Genomic DNA, 22,233 nt, shown 5'->3' with positions numbered 1-22,233 from the left:
CCTACACAGCTTCTAAGCAGAGCATTTTGTTTGTGGTTTTTTAACAAATTCGTCAAAACAAAATTATATTTCTCTCTTCATAGTTCACTAATAGAAATGTTCATAATTTATGTAGTAAAGAGAGAAAACGTTCATCTCGTACTGTTTTCTCAAAAAACGTGATCGAAAATCCACTTTTTCGACCGTTTCAAACTCAGGTAAACGCGAGCCTTAAGTAAGCACACTGTGGAGCAGACATGACAGTTCGCCGTCTTGGATGTGCAGTCTGCAGTGTTAAAATTTGTGATTAGTATAAAAAGTATGGACGTAATAAACAATTCATTAAGTTCATCATCATCAGAAGATGAAGAATTTTTGTTTGTCAGAAGAACGAAAGTCTGCAGACAAAGGAAAAATTACTTTGAACACTATGATGATCTCGATTTCTTTGACAGATTTCGGATTACAAAAGCAACTGTGATGGCTTTGTTAAATTTGCTAATTTCTTCTAGCAATAACAATTCTTCCTCTTTTCTATAATTATTAGAGCGCATTCTCTTGGCACTAGCCATAATTACTGAAAAATATAAATAGAATAACGCAAAAACCCGCAAAACCGACAATGTGGCTAACAATAACCACACAAAACAGAACCTTACTTTCTCACGTGGTTAACACGAGACAAAGACGCGTAGAAGTGGATACAGTAACAACGGAAGATTCAGGCATACCAACATAATGCTCGACGGTTGTCGGAATCGATAAAGGTTACTTTAGTTAAAAAATGCTGCTATCGTTTTATGAAATGCATTTGACTTTAGTGCTTACTTAAAGTTGACTTTATTTTAAAGTTCACTTTAACAAACAGGCCGTTAACGGCCTGATTATGAAATTGGGCCTAAGTATTAAAAATAAATAATTAACGTTAAAGTTTGAATTCTGGAATTAATCTTGCCAAAAATAACGCGACCTAATTTGTTAAATCTGATAAAAAAATTAGGTCTTATTATTTTACCTTCGATTATAATTTAATTTTTTTAAACTATAATTCGTTTTTTTTTATGACACGGAGTCTATTTTCGGGCCCAAAACTAAAAAACAACCAACATTCTACCTACTTTATCCGGAGATGTGCAGTTATGGGTTTGCCTTTTTTTTTTAATTTTACGATGGGTGCAATATGATTAAAAAAGAGAAGAAGCGGCGACGTTGGTGGCGAACCGAACTCTATAGAAAACGCGTCGGTAATGAACTTATGCAAGATTTAAAATTTCAAAATGTCAGTGAACATTATAAAAATTTTACAAGAATGTCTCCTACAGACTTTGACAAATTATTGACAATGATAGGACCGAAAATCTCGAAAAAAGATACTACTTGTACGTTCGCCGGAGAATGAAAATTTATTTTTGAAAGCACACTTTAGCGACGAATCCCTTCCTTGTAACCTCCTACCTTTTCAGGTAAAATTAGAAATCGGCCCCAAAACGGGCATCCATTTTATTCTGACCATCGCCGAAATACGGGCACAGCACCCGTGATGGTTATATATTTTTTTATTGGTAACCTATTTTACTTAATTAAAGCACGCCTCAGTGTGTATAAATCCAACTTTCAAAAACGCGCGTTTTTTAAAGTTTCCATAGCAACATCAACAGCCCGAGAGGACCTGAGAAACGTGCACTCTCCATCCCGCCAGTAGTTTTCTACGCCTATGATGTTGTTAACAGAATTACAGCTGTGAATCTGAATGAAGTTGAATTATTTATTCTTCGAGTATGTATTAATGATAAACAAATGTTATGTGCGCTATTCGACTTTTTGCAGCATAGACACTCGTCTCTGTGTCTGTGAAAAGGCGTGCGATCTATCAGTGAACGGAGTATAGAAGCTGTTCGTTGCGCGCTCGGTTCGTCGGCTGTTCGTGGCACCAATTTTGCGACGAGCATTACATTACATGTTACATTACATGCTCGGTTCGCGTAGTCTGTACGCGTCCTAACATTTGACGAGCAGTAGTGATGAGCGATATATCGCTACCGTTCGCTACCGATGATTTAATCGCCGCTATTGAAAAATAGAAGTTAGCACCAGTTGCCTAATATTACAACATGATCCATGATTACAAATAACGGCGATTGACGAAAACAGCGATTTTTTCGAATATGCGAAATCATGTTAACCAACATGCGACACAGCTATACGCTTTCAGTGAAACAGAGTGAAATAGAGCGAAACAGCCAAATGTAACGAATTTTATTCCAAATGATTCCAAATATTCGCGACGCCATCTTAACGCCCCTAATCCAATGAAGCGAATTACAGTGTTCTATTAGTATATTATGATACGATTCTTATAAGAAGCATTTTATCGCACGCACGGTTTTAGAGCAAGACGAGCTTGCGAGGAGTGCCCTAAAGGAGTAAGTGCGATAAAATGCCTTATAAACGAGATGTCATACAGTATTTTCTCTATTTTGCACTAAAAAAAATTAAAATTGAAAACCATTAAAATTGAAGGATTCCCCCCAAGCTCACGTCTGCGGTCTGCCGCGACATCACAGTATCCGTCAAAATTAAAAAATTAAATTTCACTATTTTTAGTATTATTATTATTATATCACGCCTTTCCCTTTTCCTATTACGATACGCAAAACAGTATCGTAATAGCATCAGTACGAACGCAAAGTAGAAAAAATATTTTACCGGCCTGTGTTACCGGTTTAATTCAATTTAATTTATTTTCTTTTTTCATACATTAGGTAAATTTTCTATTACAATTTAAGATGGCACATGTGGATTGCTACTGAGGCTTAGAGCCTTTTCAGCCTTTTACAGGTTCCAATGTAGACGCAGGTATATTTTTTTAAATTCATATTTTAAATTTTGTTAAGTACAGTTGCGGCCGTTGAAAACTCAGACACTTTGACAACGCCAAACTTTTGGCTTTGTAAATGGGATTGAAAGTGACGTTTCTCAAAATGTCACTCAAACATTATCCACATTAATTTCTCTCGCAATGGCTCTTATACTCACACCGTCCCTCAGTCTAACACATTTTTGCAAATCAGATAATTGCGGCATTTCAAAAGTTACGCGCGATTCTGACCTAATATGTCAAATACTGACACTGACTTTATAATCCTTGATGAAAATCCTGTTTACGCTAATCAAATTTCGGAATTTATACAGAGTGTTTAAATCTTTCCTGTCTGAGATTTCAACGGCCGCAACTGTACCTAATTGTGAAATTAATATAGCAGCGAAATGAATCACGCAAGCGCTTGGCCGCTAAATGGTGAAAACGTTTCACCTAGTGGGATTAAAAGTCGCGATCGCGATAACGCTTTAAAATCGCCGTTATTCAAAAATCGCGATCGCCGATAGCAGCGTTATGAAAAAATTGCGGTTTTTCTCTTTGCTCATCACTACTAGACTCACTAGTGACTTTAGCATGCGGCAGGCGGCAGCGCTGCTTGTGTCGTCTTATTTAACCGTTGTTGACAGATGACAACTGGCAACTGGGTATTGTCAGAGAATTGTGATTGTGAGAAAAGTGAAAAATGGCGGATGCTGCGGCTCGGCAGCTTCAATACGAGTATAAAGCCGTAAGTACGAAAAGTTAATGATAAATTCTCAGTTTTGTTTACTTTTTATTTAATGATTTATTGTTGAACCGTATTGTGACTTTTTTAACTTGCGATCGCCATTTATCCGCTCAAAAAGTAAAACGTACAGGTTACGTTTATAGAGTCGTGTATAGTATCGAGTAAATATTATCATTTGACTAACTTGCTAATTATGATTTTAGAATTCGAATCTTGTCTTACAAGCGGACGTTCGTTTGATTGAAAGAAGAAGCCGAGATGAAGCAACAGGAGAAGTTGTTTCCCTTGTTGGAAAATTGTCTGGTACAAAAATGGGAGATAGGGCGCAGAGAACAAGGCCTGGTAAAGCTGAAGAACGTAAAGTCAAGTATGTCAGTTGTTTCTTATTAATCTCATTTAATACATTATTATAAAAATTTTAGGCGGCAAAAAAGAGATGAAGCACAATATGATTTTACCCGTATGAAAGGTGCTACTTTGTTATCAGAAGGTGTTGACGAGATGGTTGGAATCATCTATAGACCAAAAACACAAGAAACTAGACAAACATATGAAGTTCTTTTGAGTTTTTTGCAAGAAGCTTTAGGTGACCAGCCCAGAGACATTCTTTGTGGAGCAGCTGACGAGGTTTTAGCAGTTTTAAAAAATGATAGATTGAAGGAACGAGAAAAGAAGAAAGAAACTGAAATGTTATTAGGTACAATTCTTATTTATTGTTCTGTTGCTAAATATCACAAAAGTGGGATATGAATGTAGATAAGAACTAGACAAATACATTCTATTTTAGGTACAATTGCTGAAGAACGATTTGCTTTACTTGTAAATTTGGGTAAAAAAATTACTGATTTTGGTAATGAAGACAATAAAACTACAACTAATGAAGAAAATATTGATGAAACATATGGTATTAATGTCCAGTTTGAAGAGTCAGAAGAAGAAGATGATGAGGATATGTATGGAGAAGTACGTGAAGATTTGGATGATGAAGAAGGTGAAGAAGCTAAAGAAGATAGTGCTATTCATGCTGAAAATGTAAGTAGTACCTTTTTGAATATGATAATTTTAACAAACCTTCAAATTGTTTCCTTACAAGATTAAATCATTATCAAAAAATGTCTCTAGCTTGGTGGTGTTGAGGAAATGAAAAAAGAAAAAGCTCTACATCCTCTTGATATAGATGCATATTGGTTACAAAGGCGTCTTTCAAAAATTTATGATGATGCAATGGTGTCTCAAGCAAAAGCAGCTGAGGTTTTAAATGTACTTCGTGATGCTGGTGATGATCGTGAATGTGAAAATCAACTGGTTCTGTTGTTGGGTTATGATTGTTTTGATTTTATTAAACAACTGAAAAAACATAGACAAATGAGTAAGATCTCACAAAATTCTGTTTGATACTTAACTGTTTTTTTTTGTTTTTTTGCAGTTTTGCATTGCACACTACTAGCAAAATCACAGAGTGACACAGAGAGACAAAAGATTAAAGACAAAATGTCTGAAGATCCAGGTTTGACACGTATTTTACGACTTCTGGAGACAGGAAAAGGAGATGATGATGGTGAAGATGAAGAGTCCACTTCAAGATCATCTAGAAGGAAGGATCAAGCTGATGAAATGGACACTGGTCCTGGAGCTCAAGTAGCTGGATCCAGACATGTGATTGATTTGGAGGATTTGGTTTTCACACAAGGTTCACATTTTATGGCGAATAAACGTTGTCAGCTCCCTGATGGTTCATTCAGAAAACAAAGGAAAGGTATGTCGAAATTGTCATATATCAGAAAAATTATTTTTGATCTTTTATGGATATTTTCTTACTCAGTTATTAGAATACTTAATGTACTTATGTACTTTTTCATGTTAAAACAAAAACAACAAAATAGTTGTACTTAATTATTATTTTACTTCTGTTGGAACTAATTTGGCAAAAAAAAAATTTGGTCAGTAGGCACTATAGACTGTATTTTTAATGATTAGCTTGTTTGATTACATCAAGGTCAATAATGACCCTTTTATTTTTCCGAAGTGTCCATTGTTATTTATTAATTTTTTTTAAATATAAATTTAATCATCTACAGGTCGACCAAAACAGCTTGGCGGGTGACGCAGTGGACTGAAATCCCTCCCACTAGCGGAGCGCACTTGTTGTGTCTGATCGTGTACGAACGGGCGAAACGGCTTTCAAGTGAACAGCATGTCCGGGCTGTTTTGAGTAGATTTGCTTCATTGAGTGTACCGTACCTACAACCGTAGCCACATCCTTGTCTTACAGACACTCGCTCGTTTTCTCTTCTGCGCATCTCATCCGCCAAGTTATTCTGGTCAAGCAGTAGTGACATTTATTTTAATGACTTTAAATTAGATTGGGAACACTGTTGACAACTTGATTTGAATTGTCAAAGTGACTTCACAATTCAATACAGAATATGAAACAGCAAGTTAACAGTTGTATCCAAGCTGGGGGAGAACACTATGAAAATTTTCTATGATTGTCAATAAAGCTGTATTATTTTTTAGTGCTATATTTAACATCTTGTAAACTGTTTTTATAGGCATAAAAATGATTTTTGTTGTGTTTTAAAGAATGTAATCAATTTTTTTCACAGGTTACGAAGAAGTACACGTTCCAGCTTTAAAACCAAAACCTTACGCTGATAACGAAAAATTGCAACCCATTGATCAACTCCCAAAGTACGTTCAACCTGTATTTGAAGGTTTTAAAACTCTAAATCGTATTCAGAGTCGTTTGTATAAAACAGCGCTAGAGTCTGACGAAAATTTACTTCTTTGTGCCCCTACTGGCGCCGGTAAAACTAACGTGGCGCTGCTGTGCATGATGCGAGAAATCGGCAAACACATCAACATCGATGGTACCATCAACGCCGACGATTTTAAAATAATATATGTCGCACCGATGCGATCTCTCGTACAGGAAATGGTTGGTAACTTCGGTAAAAGGTTGTCCAGCTACAATATCACAGTATCCGAATTGACTGGTGATCATCAGTTGACAAGAGAGCAAATTGCTGGTACACAAATAATAGTGTGCACTCCTGAAAAGTGGGATATCATCACACGAAAAGGAGGAGAGAAAACTTTTACTTCGTTAGTCAGATTGATCATAATCGATGAAATTCATTTGTTGCATGACGAAAGAGGACCGGTTTTGGAAGCTTTGGTTGCTCGGACAATCCGGATGATCGAGTCGACCCAAGAAGACGTGCGTTTAGTCGGTCTGTCAGCAACACTGCCAAATTACCAAGATGTTTCCGCATTTCTCAGAGTGAAATCAGATACAGGTCTTTTTTATTTTGACAACAGCTTCAGACCTGTAGCATTGGAACAACAGTATATCGGTGTAACCGAAAAGAAGGCATTAAAGAGATACCAAGTGATGAACGAAATTGTCTACGAAAAGACCATGGAACACGCTGGTCGTAATCAAGTTTTAATTTTTGTACATTCAAGGAAGGAGACCGGAAAAACCGCTAGAGCAATTCGCGATATGTGTCTAGAGAAAGATACTTTGGGACAGTTTTTGAAAGAGGGTTCAGCATCGATGGAAGTGTTAAGGACTGAAGCGGAGCAAGTAAAGAATCACGAATTAAAGGATTTGCTACCGTATGGGTTTGCGATCCATCACGCTGGAATGACTAGAGTGGATAGAACGTTGGTAGAAGATTTGTTTGCCGACAGGCATATACAGGTGAAGTATATTGATACTTGTCTATTTTTTTTTAAATTAGCTGTTAGTGTCAAAACCAGACTGTGTTATCCGAAAACCTATGCTTACCGACCAACTGTATAACAATTTCTATAAATATCGAACGTTGTCTTCTTACTCAATTCAGATTTGTCACCTTTCAACTCTTCGACCTTACTTCGCAATACCGAATCGGGGCCATTCTTTCACGCTGTGTGAGGGGCTGCCCACCACTTTTTTTCGCGAAGGTATCTTTTCAAATTTACATTTATAGCTTTCCTTTTGCCACGATTTTCAGATATTCTCACCTCACTTCTGTTCGCCCCACTTTTGTCATGCGTTCCATTTAAAAGATGCGATCTGAGCCCAAGTGAGATTTTTCCTCTCCCTTTAGATGAAGCACATCCTCTCGACCATGTGCTTGATGAGATATTTGGCTCACTTGTGGAGGGAGTAGCTTCTAAAGTGTGCAATCTATCAGCGTACGAAGTATAGGTTTATTACTTTGACGTTTCCGTTGATATTTATAGTTGACTCAAGTTGCAAAAAACCACTTGTCATTTGCAACAGCATTTTTTTCATATTTCTGAACCAAATAAAGGCACAAAGTGACCAGAAAATCATAGCTTGGGTTGAATATTTTCCATATAAGTACAGTTTTAAAGTAATTTCAAATGACTAATGCCATAAAATTTCTGTTGCAAATGCAAAGTGATTTTTTGCAACTTGAGTCAACTTTAAAAAAAAACATAGAATTGTCATTCCATTTGCGCTGGTGAAGTAAGGTGATATTCTCACCTCAGTAAATAAAGTGATATTCTCACTTCAGTTGTAAAAGGAAAACGACTATTGCGAAATGCACTATTTACTGATCCAGAATTACTGAGTCTGTTGATAACAATGAAATTTGGCAAATTTTAAATTTACCATCGAAGGTTCATTTTTCTAATAGCATAAACGTAACCAAGAATGTTTTTAATGTCGTCGCAAGTTAAAAAATCCGGTATCCGGTCAGTGCCAATTACGAGACAAAAAACACCAATACATACTTTTCAATTGTTTCATTGCCAACAGACTCAGTCATTGTTGATCACGCTGTCCTTTCAGTTCCTCATACCAAGCTGACAACACACTGACAGTTGATTTAAAAAAAAATCACTTTACATAAAGATTATTCTCAGGGTCATTATAAATTATTGTCCCATCGCAGTTGGCGTTAGTGACGCAGTTGAATGTGCCGCAAGTCTCATAATCACGGCTTCCTAGATTAATAAGAGTCGAAGCCTCTAATACGGTCGAGTTCCTTGAACTGTCTGTTCCTTCAAAAGCCAAAAGTATAGTAGCGCCCTCTACTAAAAAACGAAAATTATTTAAATTAAATTAATGAAAAATCGTATTAATGTTTTTTTTTTTCTATCAATAATCTACTTTTTGAAGTAGTGTATGTAACATACAAATTACGATTCTTTTTAAAATGAGATTTGTACGCGGTTAAGCAGCCAAATACACAAATGTATAGTGGCGCCCTCTCAGGAACAGTAAAAATGCTTGCAACTGATGAACTCGACCAGCCGTATTAGAGGCTTCGACTCTTATTAATCTAGGAAGCCGTGCTCATAATATGAGTAAGACTAGTATCGCCGATAGGTGGCGATACTGGTAGTAGTGGAAATCTGTCTACTAGTTTGTCTAACGTTGCGAGGCTGGCGGCACATCCAAAAGTTGTGTGGGCTTTCAACGCCAACTGCGATGAGACCCTGTAGATTCACTTCATATTAGGTATAAAGAAAAAAATGTATTGGCAATTTTGCAGTATCACTCGTACTATTCCGGACATGGAACTGACATTTAACTGACAAATATGTGTGAACTGGCCTTTATTGAATATAATGCAACTTTTGACTCGATAATGTCATTTCACTACTTTTTGATGTTAAAGAAAAACTTCAACATAATTTTAAATAATTGTCATTTATTAATGATACTAATGATTGGTTTACATCAATTTTTTTAGAAATGTTTAAAAAATGTTGGCCAAGATTCCGTGTTCGGAATGGTACTATCGCGGCCAAAATACTTTGGTCGTCAATGTGACATAAATGATATTCAATTGTAAAGCAAGCTTTAGGATGTTTAACCTTATTTTTTACTGTTGTCAAAATGATTTCAATCCAGCGGTGTCATACGGGTGGGGTAAATCCCAGCTGCGGAGGCAAGGTTCAAAAGCAAAAGATCAACATGGTCGCGGTTTAGACAACCTTCAGAAGCAAGTAAGACGATTCTAAATTTATCAAAAACTGAAGATGCCATATTTTTGACAAGAATAATTTGAAATTGTCATGTATATTGACATTAATACTTTATTTACATTGAAGTGTCAAAAAGTGACGACCAAAGTATTTTGGCCGCGACAGTACATCTATATAAATTTTAAATAACTAAAGTAACATCAGCAAGAAATTACTCTCTAGGATTCGAACTTTTAGGGAAATTACGTTTTTCATGTTGAATGTAACTAGAATTTTCAAAAGTAATTTTTTTGTTCGACTGTCAGAATTTGAGAATTTTCTCCTGTGTAAACGGATTTTGATAAATGTCACAACTTGCCAAAACGAAATGTGCGAATTTTAAAGATTTTAATCGACTTGTAGCCTTTAAGGGGCTCGTCGAACAAAAAAACGTATTCAACTCGTTCGTCTGTAAATTGGGCCTTTTTTGGCACTCGTGGGCCTTTAAAACTACTATTGAATGCCAAAGGTTGGTTAACCATTGATGTTGACGGTTGACGTATAGTACTTATCGTATTCTGTCAACTATCAATTGAGAGATTCTTTGCGCAAGTCCAACTAAATATGCCGCCAGAAACCAAAACTGATTGTGAAACGAAAAAACATCTATCAGTTAGCGAGAAATAAGCCATTTGCAACTGCTACAAGGAATTACATTAAATTAATTGACCTAAATTTTTTAAGAAATTTTTGACATGGTTACGAGATCTCTTGTTTGTCATCAGAAACCACATAGCCTCCAATCTAACCAAATCTACGGCAACCAAGTAACGAATATCCCTAAATCCTAGGGAGTAACTTCTTGTTGACAAATCTACATTTTCTTCAAAGCATCAAAGGATGATTAATGTTACTTAGGCAGGTACATAAACTAATATTCATTATTTTTGACAGGTGTTAGTTTCAACCGCCACCCTTGCTTGGGGCGTCAATTTGCCTGCCCACACTGTCATCATCAAAGGTACCCAAATATACAATCCAGAAAAGGGCAGGTGGGTCGAATTAGGCGCTTTGGATGTTCTTCAAATGTTAGGTCGTGCCGGTCGACCTCAGTACGACACAAGAGGCGAAGGCATCTTGATCACCAACCACAGCGAGCTTCAGTATTACTTATCTCTTCTCAATCAGCAATTGCCGATCGAGTCGCAACTGGTTTCCAAATTACCGGACATGCTCAACGCTGAAATCGTCTTAGGTACGGTGCAAAACGTACGAGATGCAGTGACCTGGTTGGGATACACTTATTTATATATCAGGATGCTAAGACAACCCACTCTGTATGGTATTTCACACGATCACTTTAAACAGGATCAGTTACTGGAGCAACATCGAGCTGATCTAGTGCACACTGCCGCTTTACACTTAGATCGCAGCGGACTCGTTAAGTACGATAGGAAAACAGGTCAGTTTCAAGTCACCGAGTTGGGTAGAATTTCGTCCCACTATTATTGCACTCACGAAACAATGCAGACTTACAATCAACTTCTTAAACCGATGCTCAGCGAAATCGAATTGTTCAGAGTGTTTTCGTTGTCATCGGAATTTAGGAATATTACGGTTCGCGAAGAAGAAAAGTTGGAGTTGCAGAAATTAATGGAAAGAGTTCCCATACCAATTAAGGAAAGCATAGAAGAGCCAAGTGCAAAAGTGAATGTGCTCTTGCAGGCCTACATTTCCCAGTTGAAATTGGAAGGTTTTGCTTTGATGTCGGACATGGTCTACGTGACACAGTCAGCGTCTAGATTGATGAGAGCCATTTTTGAAATTGTATTACACAGAGGATGGGCACAATTGGCCGATAAGTCTTTGTCGTTGTGTAAAATGATAGATAAGAGAATGTGGCAGTCGATGTCTCCCTTGAGACAATTTCGTAAAATGCCCGAAGAAATAGTGAAGAAGATCGAGAAGAAGAATTTCCCGTGGGAACGCCTCTACGACTTGGGACCCAACGAAATTGGTGAACTGATCCGTGTACCAAAATTAGGAAAAACCATTCACAAATACGTACATCAGTTTCCTAAATTGGAACTTTCCACCCACATACAACCCATTACCAGGTCAATGTTAAAGGTTGAACTAACCATAACACCAGATTTCCAGTGGGACGACAAGCTTCACGGGGCGTCCGAAGCTTTTTGGATTCTAGTAGAAGACGTAGATTCAGAAGTTATTTTGCATCACGAATATTTCCTCTTGAAATCGAAATATTCACAAGACGAGCATTTGGTCAAATTTTTCGTGCCGATTTTTGAACCCCTGCCACCTCAGTATTTTCTGAGAATAGTATCGGACAGGTGGATAGGGGCAGAAACACAACTACCCGTGTCTTTCAGACATCTGATCTTGCCTGAAAAGAACTTTCCTCCAACTGAGTTGCTAGATTTGCAACCTCTGCCAGTGACGGCTCTCAGAAATGATAAGTACGAGTCATTGTACAGCGACAAATTTCCTCAGTTTAATCCCATTCAGACTCAAGTTTTCAATTCTGTGTACAACGGCGACGATAATATTTTTATTGGAGCTCCTACCGGTTCTGGAAAAACAACGATTGCCGAGTTTGCGATACTGCGTTTGTTCGACCGAAATCCGGAAGGACGGTGTGTCTATTTGGTGCCTAAGGATGCGTTAGCTGAATTGACTTTCGCCGATTGGCATAATAAATTTGGTCAGATGCTAGGCAAAAAAGTCGTACTGCTGACGGGAGAAACCGGAACCGATTTAAAGCTGCTGGCAAAGGGTCAGATAGTGATAAGTACGGCAGAGAAATGGGACGTTTTGTCTCGCCGATGGAAACAGAGGAAAAACGTGCAGAACGTCAACCTGTTTATCATCGATGAGCTTCATTTGATTGGAGGAGAGGACGGACCTGTCATAGAAGTTGTTTGTTCAAGAATGAGATACATTTCGTCGCAGATCGAGAAACCTATTAGAATCATAGCATTGAGCGCTTCGCTTATGGATTACAGAGATGTTTCTCAATGGTTGGGTTGCAATGCGAATGCTACGTTCAATTTTCATCCAAGTGTTAGGCCGATTCCATTGGAGTTGCATGTACAAGGGATAAACATAACCCACAATGCTTCAAGATTGATTGCAATGGCCAAACCAGTGTATAACTCGATAATACGATACAGCCCCCATAAACCAGTTATTGTATTTGTACCGACGAGGAAGCAGTCCAGATTAACAGCCATCGATTTGCTTACCTATGCAGCTTCTGAAGGACAGTCCAATAAATTTTTCCACGCCGAAGAAGAGGACATCAAACCATTCCTCGATCGAATGACAGACAAGGTAGCTATTTTGGAAGTAGTTGTTTAAGTAGTGTTCATTTTTGTTTCTTGTCTTTTGGTATAAAATTTGCTTACACCTAAAACTTTTCTCACTTTTGAAAATTATTGACATAACCTCAAACTTGATCTAGGAGATTATACGATACAGATGTTCCTAAACGAAAGGTTTTAGGGTGGTACAGCTGGTCTTTGAAGGAAAAAAAAATGGACTATGAATCTTTAATGTTTTAATTTTCAGACTCTAAAAGAGACGCTTTCCCAAGGGGTGGCTTACATGCACGAAGGATTGAGCGCAAGTGATTTACGCCTCGTCGAACAATTATTCGATTCTGGAGCTGTTCAGATCGCCGTTGTCAGTAGAGATTTGTGTTGGACAGTAAACATATTCGCCCATTTAGTTGTCATAATGGACACACAATTCTACAATGGAAAAATTCATTCATATGAAGACTATCCTATCACTGATGTTCTTCAAATGGTGGGGCGCGCCAATCGTCCTCTGGAAGATGACGACGCTAAATGCGTTTTGATGTGTCAGAGTTCAAAAAAAGATTTCTTCAAGAAATTTTTGAGTGACCCGTTACCCGTAGAGAGTCATCTGGATCACAGGCTTCACGATCATTTTAACGCTGAAATCGTGACCAAAACTATTGAAAATAAACAAGACGCAGTAGACTATTTGACTTGGACATTTTTGTACAGAAGACTCACCCAGAATCCAAACTATTATAATTTGCAAGGAGTTACACATAGACACTTGTCAGATCATTTGTCTGAACTGGTTGAAAACACTTTATCAGATTTAGAACAATCAAAATGTATCAGCATCGAAGATGACATAGATTGCGTTCCTCTTAATTTGGGAATGATCGCGGCATATTATTACATTAATTATACAACGATTGGTAAGTCTAAATTAATCCACAGTTGCGTTCAACTAAAATTAATTCTCAAATTTCAGAGTTGTTCAGCTTGTCACTGAATAGTAAAACCAAAATTCGCGGATTACTAGAAATTATATCGTCAGCTGCCGAATACGAAGATCTTCCAGTACGTCACCGCGAAGACAACATTCTCAAACAACTTTCCGCGAAGTTACCAAACAAGTTGACTTCCTCCAGTGGAAATTCACCTAGATTCAACGATCCTCACGTAAAGACGAACCTTCTAATCCAGGCTCATTTGTGCAGACTTCAGTTGGGAGCAGAACTTCAAGGAGATACCGAAAACGTCTTGAGTAAAGCTATAAGACTCATACAAGCCTGTGTCGACGTACTAAGCTCAAACGGATGGCTCTCGCCAGCTGTTGCCGCTATGGAGTTGGCTCAGATGGTAACTCAGGCCATGTGGAGTAAAGATTCATATTTGAAACAGTTGCCACATTTTACAACTGACATTGTAAAAAGATGTACGGACAAAGGAGTTGAAACTGTGTTCGACATAATGGAATTGGAAGACGAAGACAGGTCGAAATTGTTACAGTTGAACGATTCCCAAATGGCAGACGTGGCCAGATTTTGTAACCGATATCCAAATATTGAATTGAGTTACGAAGTTTTGGATAAGGATAAAGTACATTCTGGTTCTTCAGTTCATGTGGCAGTCCAACTTGAAAGAGAGGATGAAGTGAACGGTCCTGTTATAGCTCCATTTTTCCCACAGGTATGCACTACACTGATAATTTTTAATGATGCGAGGGTAGTAGGTTAATGTTTATCTGCAAGTAAATATTTGTACCCAAATGAACATACGTTGACAAGGGTTTTAATCGATGTGATAGAACCGACTTATAACTGTTGAGGAAGAGTTAAGTTAAATTAAAAAAAAAAATAATTTTCTTTTATTGTCTATCTCATTTCTAAAAACATGATTCGAAAACAATAAATAGTACAGGGTTATTGTCAGAGCGCGGACAAAACGTGGGAATTCTAAGTAATTAAATGTACGGCGGTCCACTTTACCGAGTCCAGTGACGCGTCGTATTAGCCTGGCGTAATACACTCCGCACAACTGATATGATGACTGATGACAGTGATGACTGATGAATTAGCGGACGAGCGCATGCCTCAACTCGACGGCTATGAATGCGAGCACGGCTTCCTAGATTAGAAAGAGACTTTTGTCTCTTATACGGCTGCGTGAGTTCATGAAATCTCTGTTTTTTCTAGCTTTTTCTATACTAACTCCCTCTATTGATCCGTTTTGTAAATTTTTGCAAATTCGCGGTAGTAATTTAAACATCACAGGAGTCGGGTGTTAAAAAGAATTGATGACACGAATGACAAAATATTGTCACCAACACTTTAATTGTCACTGTTTCATTCTGCGTGTTTCATTGACAAATATTTTTCTCGTAAACTGCTAGAGTATGTCTGAAATAAGGAAATGTTGTGTAAATAATTGCAATTCACATAATTTGAACAATATTTCGTATCATGGCTTTCCCGCAAATTTGAGTTTGAATTTAAAATGGAAACAAACATTGATTAATTATACTGGTAAGGTGTAATTATCCTCATATACAAGTATAGATATTAACATTGTTGCACTGATATATGTTTAGATATTCCCAATTTAAAGGAATATTCACTCGTATGTAGTGAGCACTTTAAGCCTAATGATTTTCGTTCGACCACAAAGCGGCGAATGTTAGTTACAGGAGCGATACCTTCTATATTTAAGGTATATTTATCATCATAATAAAACCAAATTTTATGTTAATACAATTTTAGTCTTCAAATGATGATATGAACATAGCAACTAATATTTTGGAAAACTTTGGATGTTCTTGTGAAATCGGTACTCAAACGACAATCAAGTCTAACACTAAAAGATTTGTTCTATACAAAATTGTGTTTGGCACAGAAATTGAAGCGGTTGCAAATTCGTTACAACAGACTCAAAGAACGAGTAAGAGTAAGAGTGGAAAAAGACAAAAATAATTCAGAGTGGAAACGTATGCAAACAATTAAAACTGATGCTGCTAATATGAATCCCCGAGCCATATTTATTTTGGACCAAATTAAGAATTATAGCAAGAAGGTTCCAAGATGGTCAGAATTAACCATTCGCCAGTGCATTGCGTGGAGATATTCTTCCCCAAAAGGATACGAGTTTCCAAGAAATCTGCTTTTTAAACTACCCTGCAAATTAACATTAAGTAAATACTTTGGTACAGGAAATGATAACTTAATCAAACACAGACTAATGTGTGAAATTAAAACCTTGAGAGCTTCTGAAAAAGTTTGTTCTTTGGTGGTTGACGATATGGCTGTCAGAGAAAGCATATCTTATTCGAAAGCAGAGGACCGTATATTCGGTTTAGAAACAATAAATCAGTCCCAGGATAAAATTGGAGCTAAGCCAGTTATCGCTAATCAGCTTCTTGGTTATGTAATATATGGATTGTCAACAAAATACATAATACCCGCAAGCTACTTTTTTCATAGGCAATTGACTGGGAAGGATTTATATAAACTAACGTTGGAAGTGTTGAAGATGCTTAGTGAGTGCGGGTTTTTTGTTATTAGAATTGTAGGGGATAATCACAAATCCCACGTTGCACTGTTTAAGCATTTTGGAAATGGCACACTGGAAAATGTAGTCCCGCATCCATACAATCCCGGACTTAAGTTTTTTTTGAGTTTTGACTATTGCCACCTAGTCAAAAACGCACGGAATTTGTTTTTAGATCATGACATGGCTTCGTCTGATGGACAAATTTCGGCAAATTATTTAAGAGAACTCTCAGATATTCAAGAAGGTCTAATAACAAAGCCTGTCAGATATTTAACCAAAAAACATCTCTATCCATCCAATTTTGAAAAGATGAAAGTATATTTAGCAGTGCAAATATTTTCACCACGGGTTACTGCATCATTAGTATACCTTGCTGACCATGGTGGCGAAGAGTTGGCTCATTTTAAGGATTGCACTGCAACTGTGAAATATATGGAAACTATCTATAAATTTTTCCAGCTGCACGACGTTAGCAATAAAACCCAACATATCCATCAGAGAGATACTAATACTGCTCCCTATAACAACGATGCTCGACTATCATGGTTAAATGGAGAATTTATCCAATATATTAATGATATACAGTCCAGTTCAGAAAATCTCGGCATTAAAGGATTAAGCAAAGAAACAGCTGAAGCATTAATTTTTACTGCAAGAAGCACAAGTTTATGTATTAAATATTTAATTGGCGATCTTGATTTTTTCTACGTTTTGACAAGAAGTTTTAGTTCGGATCCGGTGGAATCATTATTTGCAAACGTCAGACTTCGTGGTGGTTGTAATGATTTAACAGATTGCAGAACAGCTGAATATGCTCTCAGACAAATTTTAAGAGGTGGTCTGATAAAACTATAAATAATAGTAACGCAATGAATGGAGTTGAATACACCAGCAATGTAAAGCTTGACGTTAATTCTGACTATAATGATAGTCATGAAATTGCCATAATTCTAAATGACGAAATAGTAGAAGATTTAGAAAATTTAACTACATTTAGATGTGATGTCAGTTCACGTGATATAGAATCAGCAGCTACAGCATTTCTATGTGGATATCTAATTATGAAAGTTCAAGAATCTGTGAATTGTGATTTATGTTTATCCCTCTTACGAAGCTCCTCTCTTGAACAAACAAATGCCTTGTTGGAACTTATTTACAATCAAGATCGTGGAAGACTAAATTACCCCAATGAAAAATTTGTAGCTTTAATAATATATGCCATTCAAATTATGGTAAAAATTCTGCCTAATCTTCCAACCAACAAGGTCGACTTCATTTTAAAGAATGTATTTGTATCCTACCTTTGTAATAACCCAATTTTTCAATGCGAGTGTCATTTTAAGTTGGTATGTAACATTATAGTAGCCAAATTAGTGCCTGCAGTATTAAAAAATTATTGTAATTTAGAATCACAAAAAATTAAGAAAATCAATATTAATACTAAAAGAAGAAAATTATTAAAATTAAAATAATCATCCTATTAATTAGGTTTTTTTTACAATACATTGTTTCAATATGCAAAAACGGCGTTTTTTATTTGGTTTCACATTGCACTGTAACTGACTGTAACATAATTGATTATTGTTAAATTGAATAGTAGGCAACCAAATATGCAATGTATTGTGTCGCCCTCACAAAAACAGAAATAAGGCCTCGTACTAAAAACTCACGCGGCCGTTAAGAGACAAAAGTCTCTTATTAATCTAGGAGGCCGTGAATGCGAGTTGCAATTCGCACGTTTTGTCCGCGCCCTGATTATTATAAATGATTGTGGCCGAAGCAGGCCATGCCTATTATATGAATTTTTTGCCGCATTCATGTGAACTGTCAATTTTTGTCGGTGTCACTGTCATTTTTTAGGTGAAAAGTGCGATGATGGGGTTTTTGTTTATTTTTTTTTAAATTAACTATTGAATCCAAAGATATTGACTTGTTTTGCAACCAGTTCTAAAAATATTGATTTGTTTTGCACCCAATTTAACTCCTGTGTGTGAACGGTGTATACTCACTTATTCACATCATTTTGATGTTTTTTATATGGAGCGGCAACCATAAATTTTACATTCTTTTTTACTCCTACTTGGACCACAATCATTTATAATAACCCTGTAGTTCATAAGTTCATTTTCCTTTTGGGACTTTATTTTCTACCTACTTACTTGCTGCATTAAACAAGGTTTTCGTTCTTTTCATTTATTCTAAAATCTTGAGTTGTTAAAAACGGAAATTGACAGACACAGAGAATGATAACCTGACAAATACAACCTGACGCATCTTTCACCAAACGGTGTTGCCGATTGTATTTCTAACGTAGCATGGCAGTGTTGGTGGACATTTAGAATTGAGACAGACTATAATTATACTGGATGTCCCAAAATTCGCGCGGAACAACTCAACGGGGCAATGTCAACTCATGTTAGGAAATCATGAGAAAAATAATTTAAAAATGCTGTATCTTTTAGATTTGAAGATATGGAGGCTCAAAAGATGCAGCTTTGATCTCGTTTACTTTAAATATTAAAAAAGATTTTGACTATTTGTCTTTTATTAGGCATTGACATAATGGCTCATATGCTCATATTAATAAAGAGGTAGTATTTGCTTTTGCTAGCAATTTTTCCAGCCTTTGCTAGCACACATACCGGGTGTCCCCTGTATAAACAAAAGCATAGCATATGCGAGCAAAGGCTACAAAAATTGCTAGCAAAAGCAAATGCTACCTCTTTATTAATATCAGCCAATAATTCTGAATGATTGTGATCAGGTTTGCAATTATTTTCTTCATTATTTCCATTCCATTTTCGTTCTTATTTCCATGGATACAGCAAAAATGAAATCGGTTTTCGGAGTCAGATTTATCAAATTCAAAATGGAATCGTATTTATTAATAAGCAGTGAACAATTTAAATGAAAATAATAGAAGCGAAATAAACATGTACTAACTTCGATAGAGACGTTTTGTTCAAGTCGTTTTTTATTTTTTGTGTAAAAAACAGAGTTCGAGAAGCATTATTCTATCTCATTTTCATTTCCGATATAAGAGGCTGCAACAATTTGTCCTTTGAGTTTTGGGAAATCGAGAGACGACCACCTTTTATTTTTGAAAATTTATTTTAAAGAATTTCTAATTGTTTTTTAATGTAGAACTCCATTTATCTGGTAAGGAGATTATAATCATGAGGTTTACCGAGACCTATGGGGGTAATCATAGACCTGACGGAGCGCGTCAACGTTTGCCGCGCAAGACGTTAACGGCTGTATCTTCTAAAAAGGCAACTTTAGGCAGTGCGCACTTTAATAGTAAAAAAAATGTACACTTTAATGAACAAAAGAAGGAAAACATTTTTTGTCAATTAAAGTACATACAATAATTCTACATATCTTGCTGATCGACTTCCATTTTATAAAATCAAAATCGTCCACGTTGTTTTTACACTATGATCGCTTGAATTTTATGTTTGAAACACGGCAGCGGAGCGTCGCGCGTGCTTACTCGAGAGGGCTAAATTTCGAATGCCCCAGGGAAGCAGGTATACAACATTTTGACCTAAGTCTTTCGGATTTAGATGCACTAAAGCTTCCTCTACAAGACTGTGCTCAAAAAACGTCGAAATTTTCGAGTTTTGGCCAGCGAAACAGGCTATTCGCCCCACTGTGCGGCGTGTTGTTTATCTCGACATCCTCTCGATGAACAATTTTCACGCCCGGTGATAAAAAGTATCGCTTTTAGCTCTTATTGTATAAATAGCTATTTTACTATTCATGTAACTCATTTGTTATTTTTGGTTTTAGAAAAGGGAAGAAGGATGGTGGGTGGTTATTGGTGACCCGAAGTCGAATTCTTTACTTTCAATAAAACGACTTACTTTACAACAGAAGGCTCGTGTCAAATTGGATTTCGTTGCTCCAAGTCCGGGACATCATAATTACACGTTGTATTTTATGAGTGATGCCTATTTGGGTTGCGATCAAGAATACAAATTTTCCATAGATGTGGGAGATTTTGAAAGTAGCGAAAGTGAATCAGATTAATTAGAAGTTTAAAAATAACATGTAGAATTATTTTATATTTTAAAAATTCGTACAATAAACGAAGTCTGTTCTACTTAAAATTTAGTGATCAATAAATGTGTACATTTTTATGTGCTTATTTATTGATACGTTTCAATCGGTTTATTAACCATTTTCTGACGTTATGGTCAAGGGCGTAGCAAAGGGGGGGGGGGGCAGGTGGGCCTGGCCCACCCCAGAATAAAAGTAAAACACATTAAAAACAAGATACATCTGCAATATCTATCAATCATCTGTCTGTGGTTTAAAATCTGGCCCACCCCAGCAGAAAATTATTGCTACGCCCTTGGTTATGGTGCCAAATTTTTAAGGTATTATGCATGCACTGACAATTCATAAATTTGATACGAAAGCAGGAGAAAGTGTGACAGGTATGTATGTTACTAAATACTGGACACATGTAAGAGATAGACTGGTTTTCTGAATAATTTATTAAGTCAATGCCCGCAAGACTAAGCATGAATGAATACGAAACTATGTACTACAGCAAGGTAGGAAACAGTAAAATATTTGAAGCGTAGGTGTCGTAGTATGCTCTGCAAAAGGAAATCATAGTAGGGGCTTGTGATCTTCAAAAACCTTCTCGTTTTAAGGAACACAAATTTTACAAGTCTAACAAGAGTAGAACAAAAATTACACTTGGGGCCAGTTTATAGAAAGAGAATTAAATATTTAATTCGAATTAAATTGTTATGCGCCATTAACCCATGAATCCGAGAATTCGATTGGTTCAATCTAGTCACGTGTTTAGTTAATCTCGCATTTGGTTACGATAAATTTAATTTCGCTTCTGTAAACTGGCCCTTATAATAACAAATAACTCCGTAACACAAAACAATTTTTTGTTCGACACTGTCAGAATTTGAGAATTTTCTCCTATGTGAACGGATTTTAATAAAGGTCACAACTTGTCAAAACAAAACGTCAAGCTAATTTTAAAGGTTTTAAGCGATTTGGAGCCTATAAGAGGCTCGTCGAACAAAAAAATGTTGTATTCAACTCGTTCGTGTGTAAATTGGGCCTTTTTTGGCACTCGTGTATTCGCATTCGCATTCAGTATCACAATTTTAAATGTAGTGCAATTGAAAAGAATTTTCTACATATCTTGAAATCTAACTAATAATGTGATGTAATAATTTTCTACATGTACAATTGTTTTGTGTCAACTGTAGGGATACGTTTTTATCCAAAGGCCAGATTCGCTCATTATTTGACCAATTATACAACCTCAACTAAAGTCATACGATAATCAGACTCATCTCCAGCTCTTTTAGGCAAAGAACAGGTCCGGACTCGGGTATCAGAGTTTTCTCAATTGGGGCGGTAGAAACATGTCATTTATATGTTTGTACCACCTAACATTATTTGTCACGACACAAGAACAATACAATCACACACCAGGGGGTTTCTTCCCCCCTAACTCATGACGTGGGTCTCGTCTTCAGAGCGTCACATTCCGGTGATGCGGCGCATGTCCTGGTGGTACCTGTAACAGCCGCTGTGTCCAGTTTAAGATGCACGCCCGCCCGTAGTCTCCGGAGAAGGAGACCACAAATGCGAGGGTATAAGCGCGCCATCCCCCATCCATACGTTACAGTTGTCCCCTCAGCGCCTAGAAAACTAAAACCTGAAGAACCCCATAACTTTTTGACCCGCAAACGGATGATCTGTGCATTTGGTTTCCATCCCGAAGAACGCGTCCGACCAACGACAATTTCCCGCTGTGTCATGACCCGGACGTAGACAGATGGTCCTGGCATCCACCAGAGGTT

General features: G+C 36.9%; 1 protein-coding gene across 1 annotated transcript; it reads left to right on the top strand.

The window, feature by feature from the left end:
* Window positions 1-2,890: 2,890 nt before the first annotated feature.
* On the top strand, window positions 2,891-20,532 carry Brr2 (U5 small nuclear ribonucleoprotein l(3)72Ab). Its single transcript, XM_069054051.1, has 11 exons — window positions 2,891-3,587; window positions 3,791-3,954; window positions 4,010-4,284; window positions 4,375-4,619; window positions 4,710-4,956; window positions 5,014-5,343; window positions 6,194-7,293; window positions 10,473-12,872; window positions 13,110-13,776; window positions 13,833-14,533; window positions 20,183-20,532. Exons 1-11 carry the CDS (start codon window positions 3,543-3,545, stop codon window positions 20,420-20,422), a joined length of 6,414 nt encoding a protein of 2,137 aa, XP_068910152.1. The 5' UTR covers window positions 2,891-3,542; the 3' UTR covers window positions 20,423-20,532.
* The last annotated feature ends 1,701 nt before the right edge of the window (window positions 20,533-22,233 follow it).

Source organism: Tenebrio molitor, chromosome 7 (genome assembly GCF_963966145.1).
Source record: "Tenebrio molitor chromosome 7, icTenMoli1.1, whole genome shotgun sequence".
In the NCBI taxonomy this organism is placed as follows: Eukaryota; Metazoa; Arthropoda; class Insecta; order Coleoptera; family Tenebrionidae; genus Tenebrio; species Tenebrio molitor.
The sequence above is the reverse complement of the archived record's forward strand: the minus strand, read 5'-3'. Positions and strand labels throughout refer to the sequence as shown.

Excerpts from the sequence above, each read along its gene's own strand:
- Brr2 (XM_069054051.1), top strand. The coding sequence starts at position 3,543 with ATGGCGGATGCTGCGGCTCGGCAGCTTCAATACGAGTATAAAGCC. Across the intron at positions 3,588-3,790 it reads TTCAATACGAGTATAAAGCC|AATTCGAATCTTGTCTTACA; the intron begins GTAAGTACGAAA and ends TTATGATTTTAG. Across the intron at positions 5,344-6,193 it reads ATTCAGAAAACAAAGGAAAG|GTTACGAAGAAGTACACGTT; the intron begins GTATGTCGAAAT and ends TTTTTTTCACAG.